General features: G+C 42.9%; 1 protein-coding gene across 1 annotated transcript; it reads left to right on the plus strand.

Moving 5' to 3' along the window:
* Nucleotides 1-8,835: 8,835 nt before the first annotated feature.
* LOC132379524 (interferon-induced protein with tetratricopeptide repeats 5-like) lies at nt 8,836-24,977 on the plus strand. The gene is made up of 2 exons (XM_059947508.1): nt 8,836-8,979; nt 20,899-24,977. The coding sequence occupies exons 1-2, from the start codon at nt 8,975-8,977 to the stop codon at nt 22,355-22,357; spliced, it is 1,464 nt and encodes a 487-aa protein (XP_059803491.1). The 5' UTR covers nt 8,836-8,974; the 3' UTR covers nt 22,358-24,977.
* The last annotated feature ends 397 nt before the right edge of the window (nt 24,978-25,374 follow it).

Consider the following 25,374-nt stretch of genomic DNA (forward strand, 5'->3'; position numbering starts at 1 on the left):
AATGCCACAGAGTTCTTTACGCAGACTGGTGTCTGTGCAGAATGCCCTGCCAGGGTGATAGCATAGGGCAATACATTAGGGGCATTTAAGAAAGTCTTATATAGTCCCATGGATAATAGAAAAATGGAGAGTTATGTGGGAGAGAAGGATTGCATTGATCTTAGAACAGGTTAAAAGGAGGCATAAAGATTGACAAACAACTTTTGTGCAAAAGATGACAAATTGTGGGAATAAAATATACACCCCTTTCTGTAGACTTTTCCATTCCTGAGCATGGGTGTCTCCATACCAGGCTGTGATGCAACCAGTTAGGACATTCTCCACTATGCACCTATAGAAGTTTGTCAACATTTCTGGTAACATGTCAGATCTTTGCAGACTTTTATAAGGTAGAGGCATTATGCCTTTATTGTGATGGCACTTACAAGCTGCTCCCAGAACAGATCCTGCAATATGATAACAACAAGGAAATTAAAGTTACTGACCCTCACTATCTCTGATACTCCTCATTATCATGAGGATCATTATCATTAACATTATCATCACCCCATCATGGACCTCCAGCTTCTTCCTTCTGTAGACAATCACCAGCTCTTTGGTTTTGCTGACCTTGAGTGAAAGGTCTCATCTGAACCTGCAGCATAAATACCCCAGCTTTGCGTCCACTCATTGCCAGATCATTGTTTTAGCCAGTGTGGTAATTCATGTTCCCAGCTGCTTAGGGTAGTGTGTTCTAAGTTTTACTTCAGTACCGAGGTTTACCTGTATGACTCTGTCTCTCCATGTCAAGATAATTATTGCCTGCCACTTGCCTGTTCATTTGCTGTTCAGCTCCAGCAACGCTCCATGGCAAGACAAGTATTACTTGCCACCTGTCCCCTGTTTGCCGTTCAGTTCCAGCCATGTTCATGCCCTCATCTGCATCCTAACTCTATCTGCGTGCCAATGTCCTGTATTTGGTCTCGCCTGTTCTTTGTCTTCATTGTCTAAGTGTTCCAGAGTTGAATGAAGTTCAAATGAAATGGTATCTGTTATTGACCTGTTGTGGTGGCAGGCAAATTGGAGCAGGTCCAGGTCTCTTCTCAAGTAGGACTTGATATGCTTCGTGACGAACCTCTCGAAGCAATTCATCACAGTGGTTGTTAGCAATATTGGATGATAGTCACTGAGGCAGGTTACCACATTCTTCTTGGGCACTGGAACAATTGAAGCCTGCTGATAGCAGAAAGGAACCTCAGACAGTTGAAGTGAGAGTTTGATGAAATTGCACAAAGCATTGTAGAAGTTGAGGTTGTTATTTCTATTATAGAACATAGAATGTTAGAGCACAGTATAGCTCCTTTGGCCTACTTTGTATTGCTGACCCTTTACCTACTCCAAGATTAATTGAATTCTTGTCTCCTATAATAGGCACTTAGTCTCTTAATTGCCCCTAGTGTATCTGCCTCTACCACCACCCTGAAAGAGCATTCCATTCATGGACAAATTTCTAATTTCAAAAAACTACCTCTAACATTCCCCCATGCTTTCCTACAATCACATTAAAATTATTCCCTCTTACTGGCCATTGCCACCTTAAGAATAAGATTCTGGCTGTCCACTTTACCTACGCCTCTTATGAACTAAAACACCTCTAGCAAGTTGCCTGTTGTACTTCACTCCAGAACCTTGCCTCATAACACCTTTTCTCTAATCCATACAGCATCCCAATAAATGCCTCCTGCCCCCTTTCTAAAGCTTCCTCATGCTTCACACAATGAAGTGACCAGGATTGAGCACAATGCTCCAAGTGTGGACTACCCAGAGTTTAAAAGAGCTGCAATATTATCACGTGGCTCTTGAACTGATGATCCAGAATCAGGTTTAACGTCATAGACATATGTTCTGAACTTTTTTTGTTTTGTTTTTACTTACTAGAAGTACATATAGATAGATACGATCCTGTGCAGAGGCCCCTGCATACCAGACAGTGATGCAACCAGTTAGAATCCTTTCCATGGTACATCTATAGAAATTTGCAAGTCTCTTTGGTGACATACTAATTGTCCTCAAACTTCTAATGAAATGCAGTCGCTGCCGTGCATTCTTTGTAATTGCATCAATATGGTGGGACCAGGACAGACCTTCAGAGCTGTTGACAGCCAGGAACTTGAAACTGCTCACCCTTTCCACTTCTGATCTGTTGATGAGGATCAATGTGTGTTCCCTCAACTTCCCTTTCCTGAAGTCCACAATCAATTCTTTGGTCTTACTGTCATCGAGTGCAAGGTCGTTGCTGCAACACCACTCAACCAGCTGATGTATCTCACTCCTGTATGCCTCCTCGTCACCATCTGAAATTCTGCCAACAATAGTTAAGTCATTGGCAAATTTATAGATGGTATTGAGCTGTGCCTAGCCACATAGTTGTTGGTATAGAGAGCGTAGAGCAGTAGACTAAAAGTACGCATCCTTGAAGTGCACCAGTGTTGATTGTCAGAGAGGAGGAGATGTTATTTCCAATCTGCACAGATTGTGGTCTCCCAGTGAGGAAGTCAATGATCCAGTTGTAGAGTGAGGTACGGAGGTCCCTGTTTTGGAGCTTCTTGATTAGAACCAAGGATATGATGGTGTTGAGCGCTGAGCTTAAAACAGCAGTCTTAAAACAGTATCACTATTGTCCAGGTGGTCCAAGGCAGAACGGAGAGCCAGTGAGATTGCATCTGTTGTAGACCTATTGTGGTGAAGGGCAAGTGGGTCTAGGTCCTTGCTTAGGCAGGAGTAGATTCTGGCCATGACCAAACTCTCAAAGCACTTTATCACAGTAGATGTGTGTGCCACTGGGCAATAATCACTGAGGCAGCTCACCCTGATCTTCTTGGGCACTGGTATGCACCCTTTTGAAGCAGCTGGGATCCTCCAGATGCAGAGGTGAGAGACTGAAGATATCCTTAAACACTCCCAATAACGTTTAAAGCTTGTTATAATGTCTCTCTGCATTTTAATGGAAATGAAAGAAATAACTCTTTTTTTCTTCACCCTGGACAAACACAATGATACATGGGAGATTTTAATGTTATAATTGAATCAAATGCTTTAGCGGAATCTTGAAATGTAATGTAACCACTGAATTGTCAAGCAGAATCTGCATGCACGTACAGTACATAGAGCTTAAAACAGCTATTGTATATAATATACAACTGATGCCGAATACCTCGTTGAGGTTTAGGTTCCTGTCAACATTATTTTAACAAGTTCATATTTGTGCAAAAAAAATTCCCACGATTTTGTACCACATTGGTTGTTAAGTTCATTCGCTAATTGAATTTTTATTTATGTAATATTCTAGCCTGTAAACATTGTATTTTCTTATGACCTGGTCTCATACTGTCCAGGCTCAGGAGACCACTGTGGTTCTCCCCTAATACCCCTCTTCTTTTTCACAATCACGTTTGTCTTTTCTTCCCTCTTTTTCCATTTCCCATTCTGGCTCCCCTCTTACCCCTTCTCTTCTTCTCACTTGCCTATCACCTCCCCCAATGCCCCTTCACCTCTCCTTTCTCCTAAGGTAGAATCTCCTATCCTATCAGATTCCTTCCTCTTCAGCCCTTTACCTTTTCCACCAATCACCTACAAGCTTCTTACTTCATCCCCTCCTCCCACCCACCTGCGTTCTCCCTCACCTGGCTTCATCTATCAAATTCAGGCATATACTTCTTCCCTACCCCCCGCCCCATCCCCCACATTCTTATTCTGGCTTTTTCCCCTTCTTTCAGTCCTGATGAAGGATCTCAGCCCAAACTGTTGACTGTTTACCCCTTCTATAAATGAGGCCTGACCTGCTGAGTTCCACCAGTATTTTGTGCATGTTGCACAAATTTTGGTTACAATTGCTGCAAATAACGGGCTTTGTTTGAAATTATTTTGCCTACTTATACAGTATAACTCTGCTTTCTGTTCATTGATTATAATGCTATTTGTTACATTGGACCTTGAGTTAGATCCACTGGCTTTCGGCTGATTACAGCACAGTGCAAGTTCCTCATGCATGCAAACCTCCCTTATATACTGAGCAATAAATGTCAACTTCTTATTTGCCATGACCTCTGTAAATGAGCAGAGAGAACAGATGTAGCTGTGCTAATCTTTTTTTGGTATTTAAATACCATGTTTATCAATTACATTTTGACATTCAGCAGCAGCATCTCCTCAGTTCTAAACATTAAGCTTCAAATCCCAGAGCTCTATACTCAGCTCTGCAATTGGATTCACAACTTCCTCAGTCAGTAGGGATTGGTGATAACATCTCCTCATTGACAGTCACCAGAGGTGCACCTCAAGGATGCATGCTTAGCCCACTGCTCTACCCTCTCTGTGCCCATGATTGTGTGGCCAAGCACAGGTCCAATACGATCTATAAATTCACTGATGACACGGCTGTTTTGGAGGATTATAAGATGGCAACGGAGAGGAGTACAGGAGCGAAACAGATCGGCTGGTCAAGTGGTGCCACAATAACAACATTGCACTCAATGTCACTGTGACCAAGGAATTGATTGTAGACTTTAGGAAGGGAAGGTTGGGAGAACACAATCTAATTATCATGAAGGGATGAGCAGTTGAAAGGTTAAATAGTTTCAAGTTCCTGGGTGTAAACAATTCTGGGGATCTAACCTGGGCCCAACATATTGCTGCAGCCATGGGAAAGGCACATCAGTGGCTATACATCACTAGCAGTTTGAAGAGATTTGGTATGTCACCGAAGGTTCTAGCAAATTTCTACAGATATACTATGGAGAACATTCTGACAGGTTGCATCACCATTTGATATGGAAGTGCCAAACCACAGGATTATAAAAGACTTCAGAGCGGCTGGAGACTCAGCTAGATTCATCAATGACACAAGCACCCCCACTATCCAGTACATCATCAAAATGTGATGCATCAAGAAGCGGATATCCATCATTAAGGACCCTCACCGTCCTGGATATACCCTCTTATTATTCTGAAAATATACTGACCAATTGCTTCATATTCTGATAGCAGTTCGAAGAAATTGCAAAGAGTAGTTGGCTCAGTGAAATACATCATCCTTCCACCAGTAAATTCTACTTAAGGTGCTGCATCAGGAAGACATACTCTATCATTAAAGATCCCCACCATCCAGACCACACCATCTCTTTGTTGTACCCATCGGGCAGGAGCTACAGAAGCCCGAAGTCCCACATCACCAGGTTCATGAACAACTACTTCCCTTCAACCATTACCATTCGATTCTTGAACCACATGGTGCAACCTTCATCTCTACCTCAGCATAACAACACTATCACCATTTCGCTCTCACCACAAAGGAATTGGTTTACTTTGTTCTAATTGTGTCTTTTCTGGTAAGTATAGTGTATAAATTATCTTTACCACTTTATATTTTTCTTGTGAATGCTGCCTATCTGATGCTATGTGCCTGTGTCTGCCCTTCTTGCTGCCTTAGTGAAGCAGCCAGAATATTTAATGATCTCACCTACCTGGATATTCTCTCTTCTTCACTGACCCAACAAAGAGAGAAAACATGGAATGACTTCCCAGCAGGCTCAAGGTCAACTTTTACCTCCCTCTTATAGATTATTGAATGGTTTCCTCGTACGATAAGATAGACTCTGGACCTCATAATCTACCTTGCTTATTTGCACTACACATTCTCTGTACTGTAACACTTTATTCTGCAATCTCTTACTCCTTTACCCTGTACTACATTAATGCACTGTTGTTATGAATTAACTTGTAGGGACACGAAAGAAGAAAATATTTTCACTCTACCTCACCCAGTATGTGTGACAACAAGAAACCAATTTACCAAATATTTTTTCATTCCACCTTTGCATATGTGTACGTATGCATAAAACAATAAGTTCCACTTCAGTTATTTGAAGAATGTTAACTCAGAATAAATGACATTTACCCTTGCGTCAAACTATTGTACGTTGACAGAGCTTTTTGTGGCATGGAGATTATTGTGGCATGAATGCAATATCAGCCTCAGTTATACAGGGATCATTTCCATGCTGTACTTGCTTTCTTTAAACAAGGGATGACATTATCATATTCTCCCTTTTAGAGCCTTGTAGGAAAACTTGAATCAGATTGCCTTGGGACACAATGGTGTGGCGTTTCCAGAACAAAGTGGTCTTAACTCACCTGATGAGATACCAAGAATATGAGTCAAGATACAGGGAACATCCTCAGGATTTTCCAAGAAACTGCTTCTTTCAAATCTTTTTCTTTCTAATGTGGTTCTGGTCCTGTTGGAGCCTGTGATGTGTTTGATTGGGAGCCTTCAGGCTGATTGAGCCAATTGAGTGATCTGGTGCTTTGCTGTCTCTGAAAGAGTTTCAGGAGATGAGCAGCCTCCTTGTGGCAAGATGAGGCAACATCAAGCTACTCAGCAGACATCAGGATATCCAAAATTGTGTCACATCAGCATGGAGTGGGATTGTTGGGGCTGGCTGACTTGGTAGTCATGGAGTGGAGCTGTTAAGTGCTGCACAGGGGTATTAATAATCTTTGGTCAATGTCACTGTGGGGGTTTGCTTGTTGCCCATATTTAATAATATCATGTAAATAATTGGCCAGTGTTCTTTACGTAGTTCCTTGGTTTTACATTTTTCTCTACCTTATGTTGACTGGGTGGAAAGCTGTACATACCTGTTTTTTTTCAATTCCAGCTGCATCTCAATGTCGACTTGACCCAAACATATTCTGAATACCATTACCTGAAGAAGAATCGACAAATTCACCACTCTGTGTGTGAAGAAGTTTTTCCTCATCTCGGTCCTAAAAGGCTTCCCCTTTATCCTTAAACTGTGACCACTCATTCTGGAGTTCCTCAACATCAGGAACAATCTTCCTGCATCCAGCCTGTCCAATCGCTTTAGAAATGTATACATTTCAATAAGATCCCCCCTCAATCTTCTAAATTCCAGTGACTATAAGCCTAGTTGATCCAGTCTTTCTTCATATGAAAGTCCTGCCATCCTAGGAATCAATCTGGTGAACCTTCTTTGTACTCCCGTTATGGCAAGAATGTCTCTCCTCAGATTAGGGGACCAAAACTGCACACAATACTCCAGGTGTGGTCTCACCAAGGCCTTGTGCAACTACAGTAGAACCTCCCTGCTTCTGTACTCGAATCCTCTTGCTATGAATGCCGACATACCATTTGCCTTTTTCACCTCCTGCTGCACCTGCATGCCCACTTTCAATGACTGGTGTACAATGACACACAGGTCTCATTGCATCTCCCCTTTTCTTAATCGGTCACCATTCAGATACTAATCTGTTTTCCTGTTCTTACCACCAAAGTGGATAACCTCACATTTATCCACATTAAATTGCATCTGCCATGAATTTGCCCACTCACCTAACCTATCCAAGTCACCCTGCATCCTCTTAGCATCCTCCTCACAGCTAACACTGCCGCACAGCTTCGTGTCATCCACTAACTTGGAGATGCTGCATTTAATTCCCTCATCTAAATCATTAATATATATTTATATTAGTAGTCATTCTTCCACCATTGGTCTCCTCCGATCGTCGCCGACCTTCAAACCCTGAGATCCCAGTCCACTCCATCTGTTGTCTACCGGCTCCCTCCACAGGCATCTTCCCTCTTCATCTCTCCTCGACAAAAGGACCATGAAAAACCCGGCTCTCAGACACACAAGAAAGAACAACATTTCCCCACTGGGCAGTCAGTGAATTTCAAAGTCCCTTTATCTCTAGTCATAACCCAAACATTGCTGCTACAGAGAAACCATTACCTTAACAGTGCAACATTACATAGAAGCCATTACATTAGCCTTAGCAATGAAACCTTACAGCGTGTTACAGTTCAGTAACAATATATTTTATATATTAATAGTGGAAGACCCTAGACTGCAATTCCTTCCCATTAATCCTTTGCGGTAGGTGCAGTGAATTTCAATGTGGTTTATAGTCCTGAGAAGCTGTAATCTATAGCATTCAGTCCCATTGACTACAAGTTCAGCAGATTTCAAGCAGACTAAAGTGTATCTTTCACCGAGTTGCTCATCTTCCAGTAGTTTAAGAGCATGAGTCCCTTAGAAAGCTATAGAGCACAGAATCCAGTCATGCAGCCGCTCAGAACAACCCTTAAAAAAGACTAATGCATCCCTTTGTAGCAAAGGCGCCTTTCAGCTGGAGACGAATGATGCCACAGCTGCACCACCCCTACCTACATGGCCGTATGTGGTGGATTGAGACTTTGAAGTGCCAGAAGGATTTGGCAGAGGGCTCTTCTCACCAGTGTTATGAAGGATGAACAGCTCTGCTTGGTGCAGAGTTGCCCATGTCCCGTCCCGTCCCGTCCCGTCCCGCCCCCCCCCCCCCCCCCCCGGGGAGAATTGCAATCTCGTGTTCCCTGCTTTCTCTTCTCCGCTCAGAGGTTCCTAATTTAAAAGATTCCAGGCTATAATTATTGATGTGCCCACTGCAGGAAACACGCTGTCTCTTCCCCTCCACGCTAACCCCGTATTCATTTGGTATCTGTCCTCTACGTCAATGCCCCAGGATGTTTCTGAGCCGGCTCCAACGAGCAGAATTCGGAGAGGTCAAGTGGTCCGTGAATCGGTAATTAAGAGCGAACTGCTCAATTCTGGGGATGTCCCATCGTAATTCTGGTTTTTCGCAAGAGGAGCGTGTTTTAAGGGTTAAAAATGGAAGCAGCAGACATTTCACTGTTGACGTCGCCTTGCGTGAATATAAAGTTCCTCAACTTTGGAATACATGGAGACTTTTCCAGGAAAAGGTTGATTTCTAGGGAGGGCTTTGCGGGTTCCCTAGTTTCAGTTTCGAATTCCGATTTCAGGCGGTGATCTGTGGATTTACGACCAGCTTGCGGACTATAAAGCTGACTAGAGAGCCAAGTCAGTTTCACAGTTAACCAGCTCAACAAGGAGAAGCGAAAATCCCGAGCAGCATCATGAGGTAAGTTAAACCTTGAATTTACACCGTGTTATTCTAAGAAAATGATAGTACCGTTATGCACAACTGAATCACTCAAACGTAATAATTGTCTTAGGATCTGTAATTATTTAGAGTAAGGATTTTGATCTCTCTCTGTTTTTTAAGCATTTGGGAGGGGAACACTTTCTAGTTAAAGACCTTGGAAATTTAGCTTGATCCCGAGATCTCTGAGCACTGAGACTATACGGGGCGAGGCAAGTCTACGGCATGGAAACACCAATGTTTAGGAATTCGACGTAATATCTGTTTTCTGGGTTACTGAAGTGTAAGAAGAGAGGAAAACGGGAGTCACATTAAGGAGTGTGACGTGACTAACGGGGCGCTGGGGAACAAACAAGCTGGATGAACTCAGCAGGTCGGGCAGCATCCGTTGAAAGAAGCAGTCAACGTTTCGGGTCGAAACCCTTCGTCAGGACTAAAGATGGGGGGACAGGAGCCCTATAAAGAAGGTGGGGGGGAGGGTGGAAAACCAATCAGAGGAAAGATCAAGGAGTGGGGGAGGGGAAGCAGGGAGGGGGTAGGCAGGAGAGGTGAAGAAGGAATCTAAGGGGAAAGCACTATGAGTAGTAGAAGAAGGCAGAGTCATGAGAGGTGATAGGCAGCTGGAAGAGGAGGCAGAGTGAAAGTGTGATAGGGGTAGAGAGAGGGAGGGAATTACCCGAAGGTGGAGAATTCAATGTTCATACCAAGGGGCTGGAGACTACCCAGACGGTATATGAGATGTTGCTCCTCCAACCTGAGTTTGGCCTCATGGTGGCCGTAGAGGAGGCCATGTATGGACATATCCGAATGGGAATGTGAAGGAGAGTTGAAGTGGGTTGCAACCGGGAGATCCTGACTGTTGTGGTGGATGGAGCAGAGGTGCTTGACGAAGCGGTCCCTCAATCTGCGTCGGCTCTCGCCGATGTGGACGAGGACGCACCGGGAGCACCGGATGCAATAGATTACCCCAACAGACTCACAAGTGAAGTGTTGCCTCACCTGGAAGGACTGTTTGGGGCCCTGAATGGTGGTAATAGTGGCGATGTAGGGACAGGTGTAGCACTTACGCTTGCAGGGATAAGTGCCAGGTGGGAGATCTGTGGGAAGGGACGTGTGGACCAGGCAGTCGCGGAGGGAACGATCCCTGCAAAAAGCAGAGAGGGTAGAGAGGGAAAGATGTGCTGGGTGGTGGGGTCCTGGAGAAGTTGGCGGAAGTTGGGAGGATAATATGCTGGATCCGGAGGCTGGTGGGGTGATAGGTGAGGAGAAGGGGGACACGGTCCCTGTTGTGGTGACAGGAGGATGGGGTGAGGGCTGAAGTGTGGGAAATGGAGGAGATGCGGGTGAGGGCATCATTGATGACGGCAGAAGGGAAACCACAATTCTTAAAGAAAGAGTACATTTGGGATGTCCTGGAACGGAAAGCCTGATCCCTGGAGCAGATGCGGTGGAGACAGAGGAACTGGGAATAGGGAATAGAATTTTTGCATTTGGCAGGGTGGGAAGAGGTATAATCAAGGTAGCTATGGGAGTCGGTGGGTTTATAGAAGATGTCAGTGGACAGTCTGTCTCCAGAGAGATCGAGAAAGGGGAGAGAAGTGTCCGAGATGGACCAAGTGAATTTGAGGGCTGGGTGAAAGTTAGAGGCAAATTCGATGAAATTTTCGCAGGGATCGTTCCCTCCGCGACTGCCTGGTCCACACGTCCCTCCCCACAGATCTCCCACCTGGCACTTATTCCTGCAAGCGTAAGTGCTACACCTGTCCCTACATCTCCTCTCTTACCACCATTCAGGGCCCCAAACAGTCCTTCCAGGTGAGGCAACACTTCACTTATGAGTCTGTTGGGGTCCTGAATCATGGGAAGTTCACAACTACAGACATGCTGGTAAACACAGAGTACACTGCAGATGCTGTGGTCAAAGCAACACGTACAACATGCTGGAGGAACTCAGCAGGTCGGGCAACATCCGTGGAAACGAGCAGTCCTGACGAAGGGCCTCGGCCTGAAACGTTGACTGCTTGTTTCCACGGATGCTGCCCGACCTAATGAGTTTCTCCAATGTGTTGTACATGTACAGATGTGCTGGGCTGTCTGCACCATTCTCTGCAGAGTCCTGCAATTAAGGGAGGCACAGTTCCCATACCAGGCAGTGATGTCACCAGTCAGGATGCTCTCAATTGTGCCCCTGCAGGAAGTTCTTAGGGTTTGGGGGCCCATACCAAACTTCCACAACCGTCCCAGGTGAAAGAGGTGCTATTGTGCCTTTTTCACCACACAGCTGGTGTGAACAGACCACGTGAGGACCTCAGTAATATGGATGCTGAGGAACTTTAAGCTGTTTACCCTGTCAAACCCAGATCCATTGATGTCAATAGGGGTTAGCCCGTCTCCATTCCTCCTGTAATCCACAACCAGCTCTTTGTTTTTGCGACAATGAGGGAGAGGTTGGTTTCCTGACACCACTACATCAGGGAGGCGACTTCTTCCCTGCAGGCCACCTCGTTATTGCTTGAGATTAGGCCAATCAATGTAGTGTCATCGGCAGATTGGAGCTGTGGGTAGCAATGCGGTCACGGGTATACAGGGAGTAAAGGAGGGTAGAAAGTGGTAGACAGAGCAAAGGTGCTAACATAGCAATCCCTTAATCTATGTCAAGTGCCATTGATGTAGGAGATGCTGCACTGGGAACACAAGATACAATCGATGACCCAGAAATCTGTTCTTTTTGTTCTCTTTTTGCATTACTTTTTCAATGTTGTATTTCTTATTGTTATAATTGAGTCGTTTTTTAATATCTATTGTAACGTTCCATTGCTGCAAAACATAATGTTTCATGACATATTAAAGCTGGTTCTGATTCATACTCAGAAGTGAAGGGTCGCCTCACCGGGAAGGACTGTCTGGGGCCTCGACTGGTGGTGAGGACAGAGGTGTAGCACTGGTCATGTTTACAAGGATAAGTACCAGGGAGTAGATCGGTTAGGAGGAATGAGTAGACAAGCAAGTCACGTAGAGAGCATTCCGTATGGAAAGCAGGGAGGGGGAGAAGGGAAATATGTACTTAGTGGTAGGATCATCTTGGACCAGGGTTGATGCTGGGCTCCTTGTTGTTTGTTATCTACAGTGCTGTGCAAAAGTCTTGGACACATGTATATAGCTAGGTCTTTGCACAGGACTGTATTTGTCATTGTAGGGCGGTGAAAGAGTTTGTAAATCTGGCAGGAGCAAATAATTTTGGGAATAGAGAAGGTGGAGTGCAGCAGGAGATTTGTAGGACAAGTGTCAGGGACAGGGAATGACCCTGGTGTGGCCACATCCAGCCCTGATACATGAAGCAAGGTCACTCGATTCCAAACAGTTGATTTATTGGCCATTACAGAATATATCTCTGGTGCTTCCTGCTGCCTCCCCTCTTTCTCCCTTTACTCCCCTCTCCCTGCCCCCTTCCCACTCTCAGTCCTCAATAGAGAACCACATCAGAATCAGATTTATCATCACTCATGTCTGTCATGATTTTTATTTTATGGCAGAAGACTACATAAAATTGCTGCAGTACTATGCAAAAGTCTTAGGAACCCAGCTGTACAACATAGGTGCCTAAGACCTTAGCACAGTACTATTAGTTATTTTGATGAGAAAATATAATTAGTAAAATTGCAGATAACATTAAAATGGGTATTTTAGACTGGGAAGAAGTGTATCAAGATTTTTAGTGGGATCTTGATCAGCTAGGTAAGTAGGCAGAGGAATAACATAAGAAATTTAATTTAGATAAGGACAAATTTATATTGAATGGAAGGGCCAGAGTATTGTTATAAAACAGAAGGAGAAGAGGTGTCATTTAAAGTGTACTCACAGATATAGCACAGAGAAGAAGACTTTTGGCATGCTGGCTTCCATCAGTTAGGGCATTGAAAATAGAAGTTGAGAGGTTATTTTACGGCTGTACAGGGACCCAGCCTGTCTAAACTCTCCCTGTATTTCAGACCCTTGAGTCCTGGCAATATCTTTGTAATTTTTTTTTTTGCACTCTTTCTAATTTAATCACATCTTTCCTATAACAGTGTGATCAAAGCTGAATCCAATGTGCTTTCAACCCTGGGAAAAAGACACTGGTTATTCACTCTATTTATGCCTTGTACTCTTATTACTGTCTGTCAGGTCTTCCCTCAGCTTCTGCTGCTCCAGATGAAACAACCCTTGTTTGTCCGGCCATTGTTCTTACCACATGAGGTCTAATCCAGACAACATCCTTGTCAACCTCTTTTTACCCTCTCCACATCCTTCTGATAATGGGGCAACTGAAATTGAATGCAAGCGTTCATATTGGCCAAACCAGACTGGTTATAAAGCTGCAACATAACTTCCTGACTCTTGAACTAAATGCCTCAACTAATGAAACCAAGTATGCTGTACCCCTTCCTTGCCACTCGATCAACTTGTACAACCACTTTCATGGAGCTATGGGTTTCACCCCAAGGTTCCTCTGCACTTCAACACTGTTAAGGGTCCAACCAGTAACTGCGTACTGTCCCTTTACATTTGAACTCCCAACAAATAAACACTTCACACTTGGCCTGGCCTGATTAAGCTCCATTTGCCATTTCTTCGCCTAAATCTAAAACTGATCTCTATCTCACTGTATACTATGGCAATCTTTTTAATTTTTTTTATTGAAGTTCATCATCAAACAAACATTTCCATAAGATGTATTTCAGACATTGTACATATATATCATATAATCATATATATTACAAATCTCCACATAGTATCCATCTGAGGTATACACTTAAAGAAAAGAGTGGAAAGAAAAAACAAGCAAAAGGAATGAACTATGTACAAGTAGGGAGTGATTTTTTTTTTTTAACAACATATCATTGATTTGTGAGAATAAAATCAGGCCAATGAGGCATTATGTAGTTAAACCATTTTTCCCAGTATGAATCAAATTGTTCCAGCTCATTATTAACAGATGCTGTTACCTTCTTCATTTTGTAAGTGTCCATTGTAATTTCCATCCATGTATTTAAAGTTGGGCTCTCCTGTGATAACCATTTCCTAGTAAGAGTCTTTTTACCAGCCACCAACAGTATATTCCATATAACAATCACAGCACGGAAACAGGCCATCTCGGCCTTCCTAGTCCATGCCAAACTCTTAATCTCACCTAGTCCCACCTACCCGCACTCAGCCCATAACCCTCCACTCCTTTCCTGTCCGTATACCTATCCAGTGTTACCTTAAATGACACAACTGAACTGGCCTCTACTACTTCTACAGGAAGCTCATTCCACACAGCTATCACTCTCTGAGTAAAGATATACCCCCTCATGTTTCCCTTAAACTTTTGCCCCCTAACTCTCAAATCATGTCCTCTCGTTTGAATCTCCCCTACTCTCAATGGAAACAGCCTATTCACGTCAACTCTATCTAACCCTCTCAAAATTTTAAATACCTCGATCAAATCCCCCCCTCAACCTTCTACGCTCCTAACTTGTTCAACCTTTCTCTGTAACTTAAGTGCTGAAACCTAGGTAACATCCAAGTAAATCATCTCTGCACTCTCTCTAATTTATTGATATCTTTCCTATAATTCAGTGACCAGAACTATACACAATATTCCAAATTTATCCTTACCAATGCCTTGTACAATTTTAACATTACATCCCAACTTCTGTACTCAATGCTCTGATTTATAAAGACCAGCATTCCAAAAGCCTTCTTCACCACCCTATCTACATGAGACTCCACCTTCAGGGAACTATGCACTGTTATTCCGATATCTCTCTGTTCCACTGCATTCCTCAATGCCCTACCATTTACCCTGTATGTTCTATTTGGTTTATTCTTGCCAAAATGTAGAACCTCACACTTCTCAGCATTAAACTCCATCTGCCAACATTCAGCCCATTCTTCTAACCGGCATAAATCTCCCTGCAAGCTTTGAAAACCCACCTCATTATCCACAACACCTCCTACCTTAGTATCATTGGCATACTTACTAATCCAATTTACCACCCCATCATCCAGATCATTTATGTATATTACAAACAACATTGGGCACAAAACAGATCCCTGAGGCACCCCACTAGTCACCGGCCTCCATCCCGATAAACAATTATCCACCACTTCTCTCTGGCATCTCCCATCTAGCCACTGTTGAATCCATTTTATTACTCCAGCATTAATACCTGGCGACTGAACCTTCTTACCTAACCTTCCATGTGGAACTTTGTCAAAGGCCTTGCTGAAGTCCATATAGACTACATCCACTGCCTTACCCTCGTCAACATTCCTCGTAACTTCTTCAAAAAATTCAATAAGGTTTGTCAAACATGACCTTCCACGCACAAATCTGTGCTGGCTACTTCTAATCAGATCCTGTCTATCCAGATAATTATTAATACTATCTCTAAGAATACATTCCATTAATTTACCCACCACTGATGTCAAACTGACAGGTCTAGAATTGCTAGGCTTACTTCTAGAACCCTTTTTAAACAATGGAACCACATGAGCAATACGCCAATCCTCCAGCACAATCCCCGTTTCTAATGACATCTGAAAGATCTCCGTCAAAGCTCCTGCTATCTCTACACAAACTTCCCTCAAGGTCCTGGGGAATATCCTGTCAGGACCCGGAGATTGATCCACTTTTAAATTTCTTAAAAGTGCCAGTACTTCCACCTCTTTAATTGTCATAGGTTCCATAACTTCCTTACTTGTTTCCCACACCTTACACAATTCAATATCATTCTCCTTAGTGAATACCGAAGAGAAGAAATAGTTCAAAATCTCTCCCATCTCCCTCGGCTCCACACATGGCTGACCACCCTGATTCTCTAAGGGACCAATTTTATCCCTCACTATCCTCTTGCTTTTAATATAACCGTAGAAACCTTTCGGATTTACTTTCACCTTATTTGCCAAACCAACCTCGTATCTTCTTTTAGCTTTTCTAATCTCTTTCTTAAGATTCCTTTTACATTCTTTATATTCCTCGAGCAATTCCTTTACTCCATGCTGCCTATATCTATTATAGACATCCCTCTTTTTCCGAACCAAGTTTCTAATATCCCTTGAAAACCATGGTGCTTTCAAACCTTTAACCTTTCCTTTCAACCTAACAGGAACATAAAGATTCTGTACCCTCATAATTTCACCCTTAAATGACCTCCATTTCTCTATTACATCCTTCCCATAAAACAACTTGACCCAATCCACTCTCTCTAAATCCCTTTGCATCTCCTCAAAGTTAGCCTTTCTCTAATCAAAAATCTCAACTCTGGGTCCAGTCCTGTCCTTCTCCATAATTATATTGAAGCTAATGCTATTGTGATCACTGGACCCGAAGTGCTCCCCAACACATACATCTGTCAGCTGACCTATCGCATTCCCTAACAGGAGATCCAACTGCCCCATCTCTAGTCAGTACTTCTATGTATTGTTGCAAAAAACTATCCTGCACACATTTCACAAACTCTAAACCATCCAGCCCTTTTACAGAATGAGCTTCCCAATCGACGTGTGGAAAATTAAAATCTCCCACAATCACCACCTTGTGTTTACTACAATTATCTGCTATCTCCTTACACATTTGCTCTTCCAACTCACACTCCCCATTAGGTGGCCTATAATACACTCCTATCAGTGTTACTACACCTTTCCCATTCCTCATTTCTACCCAAAAAGCCTCTCTAGATGAGCTCTCTAATCTATCCTTCCAAAGCACTGCCATAAGATTTTCTCGGACAAGCAATGCAACACCTCCTCCTCTGGCCCCTCCTACTCTATCACACCTGAAGCAACTAAATCCAGGAATATTTAGTTGCCAATCACACCCTTCCTGCAACCATGTTTCACTAATAGCTACAACATCATAATTCCAGTTATCAATCCACACTTTAAGCTCATCCACCTTTCTTACAATGCTCCTAGCATTAAAATAGATACATTTAAGATACTCTCCACCTCCTCCTCTCTTTTCATCCATAACAATGCATTCAAATTTATTACCCTTTTCTTTCTTCTCCCTTACATCTTCGAGCTGAGCACATCCCTTCTCCATCACCTGCCTTTCCTCCCTCACACACTGTCTATTTACTTGCTCTACTGGTGAACTAACCTCCTCTCCCATAGTTTCCACAAATTGATTTCCACAAATTGGTTTAAAGTCTGCCCTGTAGCCCTAGCAAACCTCCCTGCTAGGATATTGGTCCCCCCAGGATTCAAGTGTAACCTGTCCTTCTTGAACAGGTCACGCCTGCCCCGAAGAGGTCCCAATGATCCAGAAACTTGAATCCCTGCCCCCTGCTCTAATCCCTCAGCCATGCATTCATCCTCCACCTAATTCCATTCCTACTCTCACTGTCGCGTGGCACAGGCAGTAATCCCGAGATTACTACCTTTGCGGTCCTTCTTCTTAACTGCCTTCCTAACTCCCTGTACTCTCGTTTCAGGACCTCTTCCTCTTTCCTACCTATGTCATTGGTACCTACATGTACCACGACCTCTGGCTCCTCACCCTCCCTCTTCAGGATATCTTGGACGCAATCAGAAACGTCCCGAACCCTGGACACCAGGGAGGCAAACTCAACTGTGCTGCAAAATAATAATCTCTAAGAGAAGGTCGGCCCCATCCCCCTTTTCCTTTGCTAATTGCAAAGTATACTGTCCAGAAATGCCACCAACCCTTATCTCCTCTGCAAACTTACAGGAACTCAGGAGGTCAGTCAGCATCATTGGAAATTAATAAACAGCCGACATTTCGGGCCAAGACCCTCCCTTAGGTCTGGAAAGGAAGGTGGGAGATGCCAGAATAAAATTGTGAGATGAGGGGAAGGAGAATAGCTGGAAGGAGATAGGTGAAGCCAGGTGTGAGGGAAAGGTAAAGGGCTGGAGAGGAAGGAATCTGATAAGAGAGGAGAGTGGATCATAGGAGAATGGGAAGGACAAGGAGTCCAAGGGAGAGGTGATAGCCAAGTGAGAAGAGGTAAGAGACCAGAGTGGGGAGAGTAGACAAAGAGCGGAGGGGGAGAGAACATTTTTTAACTGCAGGGAAAGATGCAGCCTTATCAAAGTCAAATCAAATCAACCATCCCCACATTTCGATCCCAGTTAACCCTTTTGAAAATGGCTGCTGTGACCTTTTCCACTTACCAGGCTTCTCTGAGTTGGAAGAGCAAGAAATAAAACCAGATAATGAACTTAACAATGACTGTGCCTACCTGGCTGAGATGCATAAAGAAATGCCAGAGAGATCTTAGAATCTTCTCTTGATCCTAATTCCAGATTGGGTAATGAATCCATTCCTGAACACTTGTAATGAGGAATTAACAGGCAGGATGGAGGAAGGACTGTTCTCGCTACAAATGATTTTGAGCTGAAACCAAAGTTCAAAAACATCATATCTCTTTTGGTTGCAGAAAGAAATCTCTGTATGTTATCCTGTACTATGGAAAACGGTTGAGTTGTTCTTTATTCCCTGTCCAACGTCGTATTTAGTGGAGTGCAGTTTTAGAGCAGTCATCCAACTTCTTTCAAAGCAACAGAACAGACTGCAAATTACTGAACCTGGGACCTAGGACTCCGAAGCGACATTTGCCCTGATGTAGAGAAGCTGATGCTCACTACACCAGGCCCCTCCACCTCAATGAAAGGTGAAAAAGTAATGAAGCAGTGAATAATTGGACTACTAATGTACACTCTTAAAATCATGAAAATAGTTTTTACTGAAATTAAATGAAGAGATAGTCTTAATTGTAGTTTCAAATGTATTTGAATAAAAGGAACACACAAAATGCTGGTGGAACACAGCAGGCCAGGCAGCATCTACAGGAAGAAGTACAGTCGACATTTCGGACCCTTCGTCAGGACTAACGGAAAAAAGAGATCGTAAGAGATTTGAAAGTGGGAGGGGGAGGGGGAGACCCAAAATGATAGGAGAAGACAGGACGGGGAGGGATGAAGCTAAGAGCTGGGAAGTTGATTGGCAAAAGGGATACAAGGCTGGAGAAAGGGGGAGTATCACAGGACGGAAGGCCTTGGAAAAAATAAAGGGGGAGGGGAGCATCAGAGGAAGATGGAGAACAGGCAAGGAGTTATTGTGAGAGGGAAAGAGAGAAAAAAAAGCCTTGACACTGTTTTATCCCCCCTTGTTCAATCCTTTCCCACCTATATTCGTGACACTTCTCATTCTCTGGATCTTTTCAATGATTTCAAGTTCCCTGGCTCCCATCGTCTGTATCCCCCGAAATATCTACTGTACTTCTTCCTATAATTGCTGCCTGGCCTGCTGCGTTCCACCAGGATTTTGTGTGTGTTGATTGAATTTCCAGCATCTGCAGGATTTTATCGTGTTAATGTATTTGAATATATTTTGCAATTATTTATCAGTGCTTTGGATTTGCAGTTCCTCTTTTCTTTCATTATGCATCGTAAATCAAAGTTCTTTATAGTTTTTATTTAATGGTGAGAAAGGGAGAAGAGGGCACTGGGGATGAGGGCTGGGAGCAAACTGGGGGGTAATTCAAAAAAGGTTTGGGAATCTCTGATCTACAGTACTGTGCAAAGGTCATAGACAGTATTACGTAGCATAGTGCCGGAGAATTTTGCAAGACAATATTTGTAAGTTTGTAAATCTGGTGGAAGCAAAGAATATTGGGAATAGGGAGGTTGTAGTGCTGCAGGAAGGGTGTGGGACAAGTTGTTAGTGGAGGAGCGCTAGGGATGGATTACATCGTGGGTGCAGACACACCCATCCCTGAGACACCAGGCAAGGCAATTTGATTCGATACAATTGGTTATTGATCATTTCGGAATGTCTCTCTGGTGCTTTCTGTTCCATCCCCTCTCCCTTCCACTTTTCCCAACCGTGATTCTCCTCTCCCTGCCCCCTTTCCACTCTCAGTCCGTAATAGAGACCCATATCAGAATTAGGTTTATCGTCACTCACATATGTCATGAAATTTGTGGTTTTTTTTGTAGCATCAATACAATGCAATGCATAAAATGACTATAGTACAAAATTCTTAGGCACCCTGGGTATATATGTACCTAAGACATTTGTACACTACTGTAAATCGTTAATACAGATGATAAAAAACAGTGGACTCTGCAGTGGTCCCTCATCACACCACCAGTCACAGGCCTCCAATCAAAACGATAACCACACTGGCTGCTCCCACTATGACAATATCAGATCCAATTGACCAGTTTATCAAGAATGCCAAGGAACTTGACCTTCTGGATCAGTCCTTCATATTTGACTTTGTCAAAGGCCTTGCTAAAGTCCATGTCAACAATGTCCACCGCCATTCTTTCGTCAGCCTTCTTGGTAACCTCCATGATCAGCATAATTTGGCAAAACCGTATCACTTGCATGGGAAGGTGTACACATTCACAGGGAATGCCAATAGGACTTTGTTAAATATTAGGTGGGATTAACAGTGTATTTGGCAGTCATCAGGGTCTTTTCTCATGCAAAATGTTAACAAGCACATCTGGAAAATCTTAATAGACTTCACAAAATCAGTTTCATCTTATTTAAGTCAACTGCACCCTTTACCTTCCAGCCACTGTATTAGACTATAGGGGGAAAAACTTCTGATTCTGACTGTAGCACAGGTTCCAGGCACAACATCGGAAAGGCTGTTCAATGAACTGTGGTGCCACTTGCAATATTACCGAATGTATCATCAGTGTAGTGAAGCATCCGTCTGCTGAGAATACACATTCCCATCCTCAATACATAAATCAATTCTCCATATTCTGTTGATGACCTGAAACATTAATGCTTTCTCTTTCTTCATATGCTGCCTGATGTGCTGAGTGTAACTACAGATAATGCATGAAAGGGTGGACCTGCCTCAGTGAATCATTTTTGCTCTCTTACAGCAACACTCCAAGAGATTCGTTGAAAGAGAAGCTCAGTCAGCTTCAGTGTCACTTCACGTGGAGCCCCAAGAAGGAAACGCTTGACTTGGAAGATCTTATGTATAGATTAGAAGATTCTCTCCAATTTAACGACAAATATCGAGGCACATCCTACAACCAGCTTGCTTTTGTGAACTGCTTGCAAGGTAATCATGAAGAAGCCATTAAAAACTTAAAGGAAGCTGAAAAGATTCTGAGGGAGGAGTACAAAGATGAATTTGAAAGAAGATGCATCGTCACCTATGGAAACTTTGCCTGGGTGCATTACCACATGGGACAACTGACCGAGGCCCAGTCCTATCTCGACAAGCTGGAGATGATCTGTAAACCGCTCAGTGATGGCCCTCGCTATACAGCAATGATACCCGAGGTGTACGGGGAGAAGGGATGGTCATTGTTGAAATCCACTGCTGAATACTATGAGGAGGCAAAGGAATGCTTTGCAAAGGCTCTGGAACAAGATCCTGACAACACTGAGTGGATAATGGGATATGCAACTGCACTGTCTCGTCTGGAATCATTTTCTGGAATGACAGAATATCATGAACAGAGTCAGTCAGTGAAGTATCTGCGACGTGTACTGGAGCTTGATCCAGATCACTCTCTGGCCATGGCGCTGTTGGCCATAAAACTGCAAAAGTTCAACGTAAGGAAAGAAGCAAATGAATTGGTTGAACAGGCATTGAAGAAAACCCCTGATTTTCCATATGTGCTCCGCTATGTAGCAAAATTTTACAGACTTGAGGGAGCTGTGGACAAAGCTATTAATCTGCTGAAGCGTATATTAGAACTCACTCCAAATTCCTGTTTTGTACATCACCAGCTGGGCATTTGTTACAGAACTATACTCGCGCCACGGAAAGCCAGACCATATCACCCAGATTGTTATAACGATGCACTTCAGCACAAAACTGAGTTGATCGAACAATGTAAGTACCACTTTGAAAAGGCCTCTGAGTATCGTAAAAGGACAGCTATTCAACCACAATTGGATCTTGCGGACCTCTATGTAAAAATTGGAGACATCCCTAGAGCAGACGAGATCTACAGTTTTCTCCAGAAACTAAAGGATATTCATCCAGAAAATATGCAGAACATATGTTTACATGCTGGGTCATTTCAACTGTACCATAGAAGATCTGAAGCAAATGCCATCAGCCTATTCCTAAAAGGTCTGAAGATTGAATATAACTCAAGTGAGCAGAAAAAATGTCGCTACCAACTGGAGAAGTGGGCAGATAAGAAACTTTGCAGAAATCCACATGACAGCAAGGCCCTTGGTATCAAAGGGTTACTGTTTCAGCAGAGTGGGAACAAGGCTAAAGCTATTGAATACTTTGAGAAGGCTTTGGAGACTGATCATGATAATGAAGACTATCTGAGTGCTCTTTGTGAATTACGCCTTTCTTTGAAGGGCTAAAATGATGCTTAAAAGATGCAATGATTCTGTCTGATCTAAGGAGTGGCTTTATGGCACCTTTGTTTCACTTAATGTATTCGTGCAGCACCTTCTTCAAATGAGATATTACTGGTGAAATCTCAAAAAATACCCTTATTGCAACCAGTCTCAGTCTCTCTTCTGTATTCATGAGTGGTGATGACTGAAGTATACAAAATGAATCGCATTAATTCTAAAATTTTACCCCTGACTTACTTGACTCCATAACTATGAGATCAGAATGTGTGAGTTGAAGCAAAGTTGGGTGTAAGAAATTATTTGAAATGGAGCCGAATGCAGAAACATGTGGAAGAACCTTTGCACATTTCTACTGTAGGATAATCTCTTTTACTTGCTAATCCTGAGGTGTATTCTGCATTTCAGTTTGTAACACAAATCTGACTGAAGGCAAGTAGATTCTGAAGAATGATGAAGACCATTTTCAGATGGACATATCTTGCATAAAAGTTTCATGGCAAAGATTGGATCTGAGTAGATTACGTGAAAGAAACACCAGTAAATTCTTTATAATACCTATCCAGTCTGCTGACAGCACCAAAGAATGCTTCAAAGGCAATGCAACAGCCAAAGAGTGGACACACGTTATCAATCTCAGGCAGAAAGGTTACCTGCCAAGGACATGGTCTGTAACCACAGGGCGCCAGGATAGTATAGCATTTGGCGTGATGCTATTGCAATGCAGGGCGTTGGAGTTCAGACTTAAGCATTTCCTCCCACAGTCCAAAGACGTACAAGTTAGTGGTTTAACTGGTTACCGTGTATTGTCAAAAACCAATAATAGATGTCAGGCTGAATCTGAACCTCTGCTTCCCATTTGAAAACCAATGATATGGACACAAAACACCCAAGGTCAGATGTCAGGCCTGGGGACCAGTACGGACGAGGGCTGGTGGCCCTTCTCCTCAAGGACTGAAAAAGAACTACATTCTTAGATGGAGGTTGCCATGTCACGTTGATTCAGACCAAGGGTCCAAGAGACACTTCGCTGGAAGTATCTGGCAGGGAATTACATTGGCTGATGAACATTGAGTGGTCTTTCCATTATCCAAAATCATCCAAAGTCATCTAGACAAGTTGAAAGGGTGAATCAAATCATCAAGCAACAACTGACCACATGCCATGAAGAGAGCAAACCATGGCCAACGCCCTTCCTATGATTCAGAATAAAGGCCATCTAGTTTTTTTCCACCATTCCATCATGGCTGATTTGTTACCCCTCTCAGCGCCATTTCCCTGTAACCTCTGATGCCCTGAGTAACCAAGAACCCATCAATTTCCACTGTAAATATACTCAATGACTTGGCCTCCTCAAATCTGGTTCATTATACAACACCAATCCAATGTTGCTTTTCCCCTACTGGGCTCAACCACAAGCTGTTCTAAAAAGCCATTTCGTAGACATTCTAAGAATGTCTTAGAACGTCTAAGAATGTCTAAGAATTTCTTAGACATTCCCTCTCTTGGGATCCAGCACCAAACTGATTTTCCTAATCTACATGCATATTAAAATTCCCTATGACCAGTGTAACATTGCCCTTATTACATGCTTTTTCTATTTCCCATTGAAAACAGTACATCCTGGCTACTGTTTGGAGGCCTGTATATAACTCCCTTGCAGCTTAATAACTACCCACAAGGAGTCTACATCTTCCGATCCTGTGTTACCTCTTTCTAAGGATTTACCTTAAGCTTTTTTTTTACCAACAGTGCCATCCCACCCCCTCTGCCTACCTATCTGTCCTTTCAATGCAATGTGTGTCTTTGAATGTTCACCTCCCAACTATGGTTTTCTTTTAGCCACAATCCCAGTGATGCCCACATCGTCATACCTACCAATCTAAAACTGCACTAGGAGATCATCTACGTTATACTGCATGCATTCAAATACAGCACTTTCAGTCCTGTACTCATCTCCCTTTTCAAATTTGCCCCCATGTTTCATTTCACTTCATCCCACTGACTGCAAGTTTGCCATATCATCTGCCCATCTTTCCTCACACTCCCGCTACACACTGCACCTAATTGTATACCAATCGCCCTGTCTTCAGCCCTATCACTCTGGTTCCCATCCCCCTGCCAAATTAGTCTGAACCCTCCCCATGGCAACAGCATATTTTATAAGTACATACTATTGATGCTTCCATAGCTCGGGGTGAATTTTTGGTTACTTTATACTTAACAAAGGTCCCACGAGTTTTTCTGCCTCTGAGTTTCAGATCTAATTCTGAACATATGATTTAGAATTGGGAGGGTGGGGAATGTTGGATTAAAGTACTGAATTGTTATTTCATTAATTTGTCATTGTATTTTTATATAATCACTTACAGCATATACATGTAATTGTTCAGTAGATTTTCCAGTAATTGTGGTACAATTGTATCTGTATTTTTTAGAAGCTTCTCAGTTTTCAATAGCAGTTGTCACATCATTTGAATATAACTATTTTATAGGTTAATTGTTATCTCTAGTCTGAGTTTGAGGTGATAACAAATGATTTTTTTCTTTTCAGTGTTTTCCCGGCTCCTCTTTCTTGCTTGCTTTTCAGTCTTGTAACATTTAATAAAACAGTTATAAGCAATAAGTTTTATGCCTCCTCTTGATTTCTGAGGAACCTTTGTGTCACAGAGGTGTCAGGTTCCAACAGTACCTAGCGCCAGATATCTCACTAAATGTCTCGCCACCTTCCCTCTACACATCCAGCTCTCAGTCAGGTTCTTGAAGCAAAATGTCGACAATCCCTTTGCCTCCGCAAATGATGTTTGACCTGCTGAATTCTTCCAACCATCTGTTTTTTTTTTATGCTCTCAAAACAATCTGAATGCTGGAGGCCACGTATACTGTGGAGTACATCCCTCGGTTAGGATTTTTTTTTCAAAAGGGTTTAGTGATATTTCAACTAATAGCACTGACCATCCTGGTCACCTTACTGAGTAGGAGAATAGGGGAATAATGCAGTAGCTTGAAATGAGTACAAAAAC

Source organism: Hypanus sabinus, chromosome 22, assembly GCF_030144855.1.
Source record: "Hypanus sabinus isolate sHypSab1 chromosome 22, sHypSab1.hap1, whole genome shotgun sequence".
NCBI classification, from domain to species: Eukaryota; Metazoa; Chordata; class Chondrichthyes; order Myliobatiformes; family Dasyatidae; genus Hypanus; species Hypanus sabinus.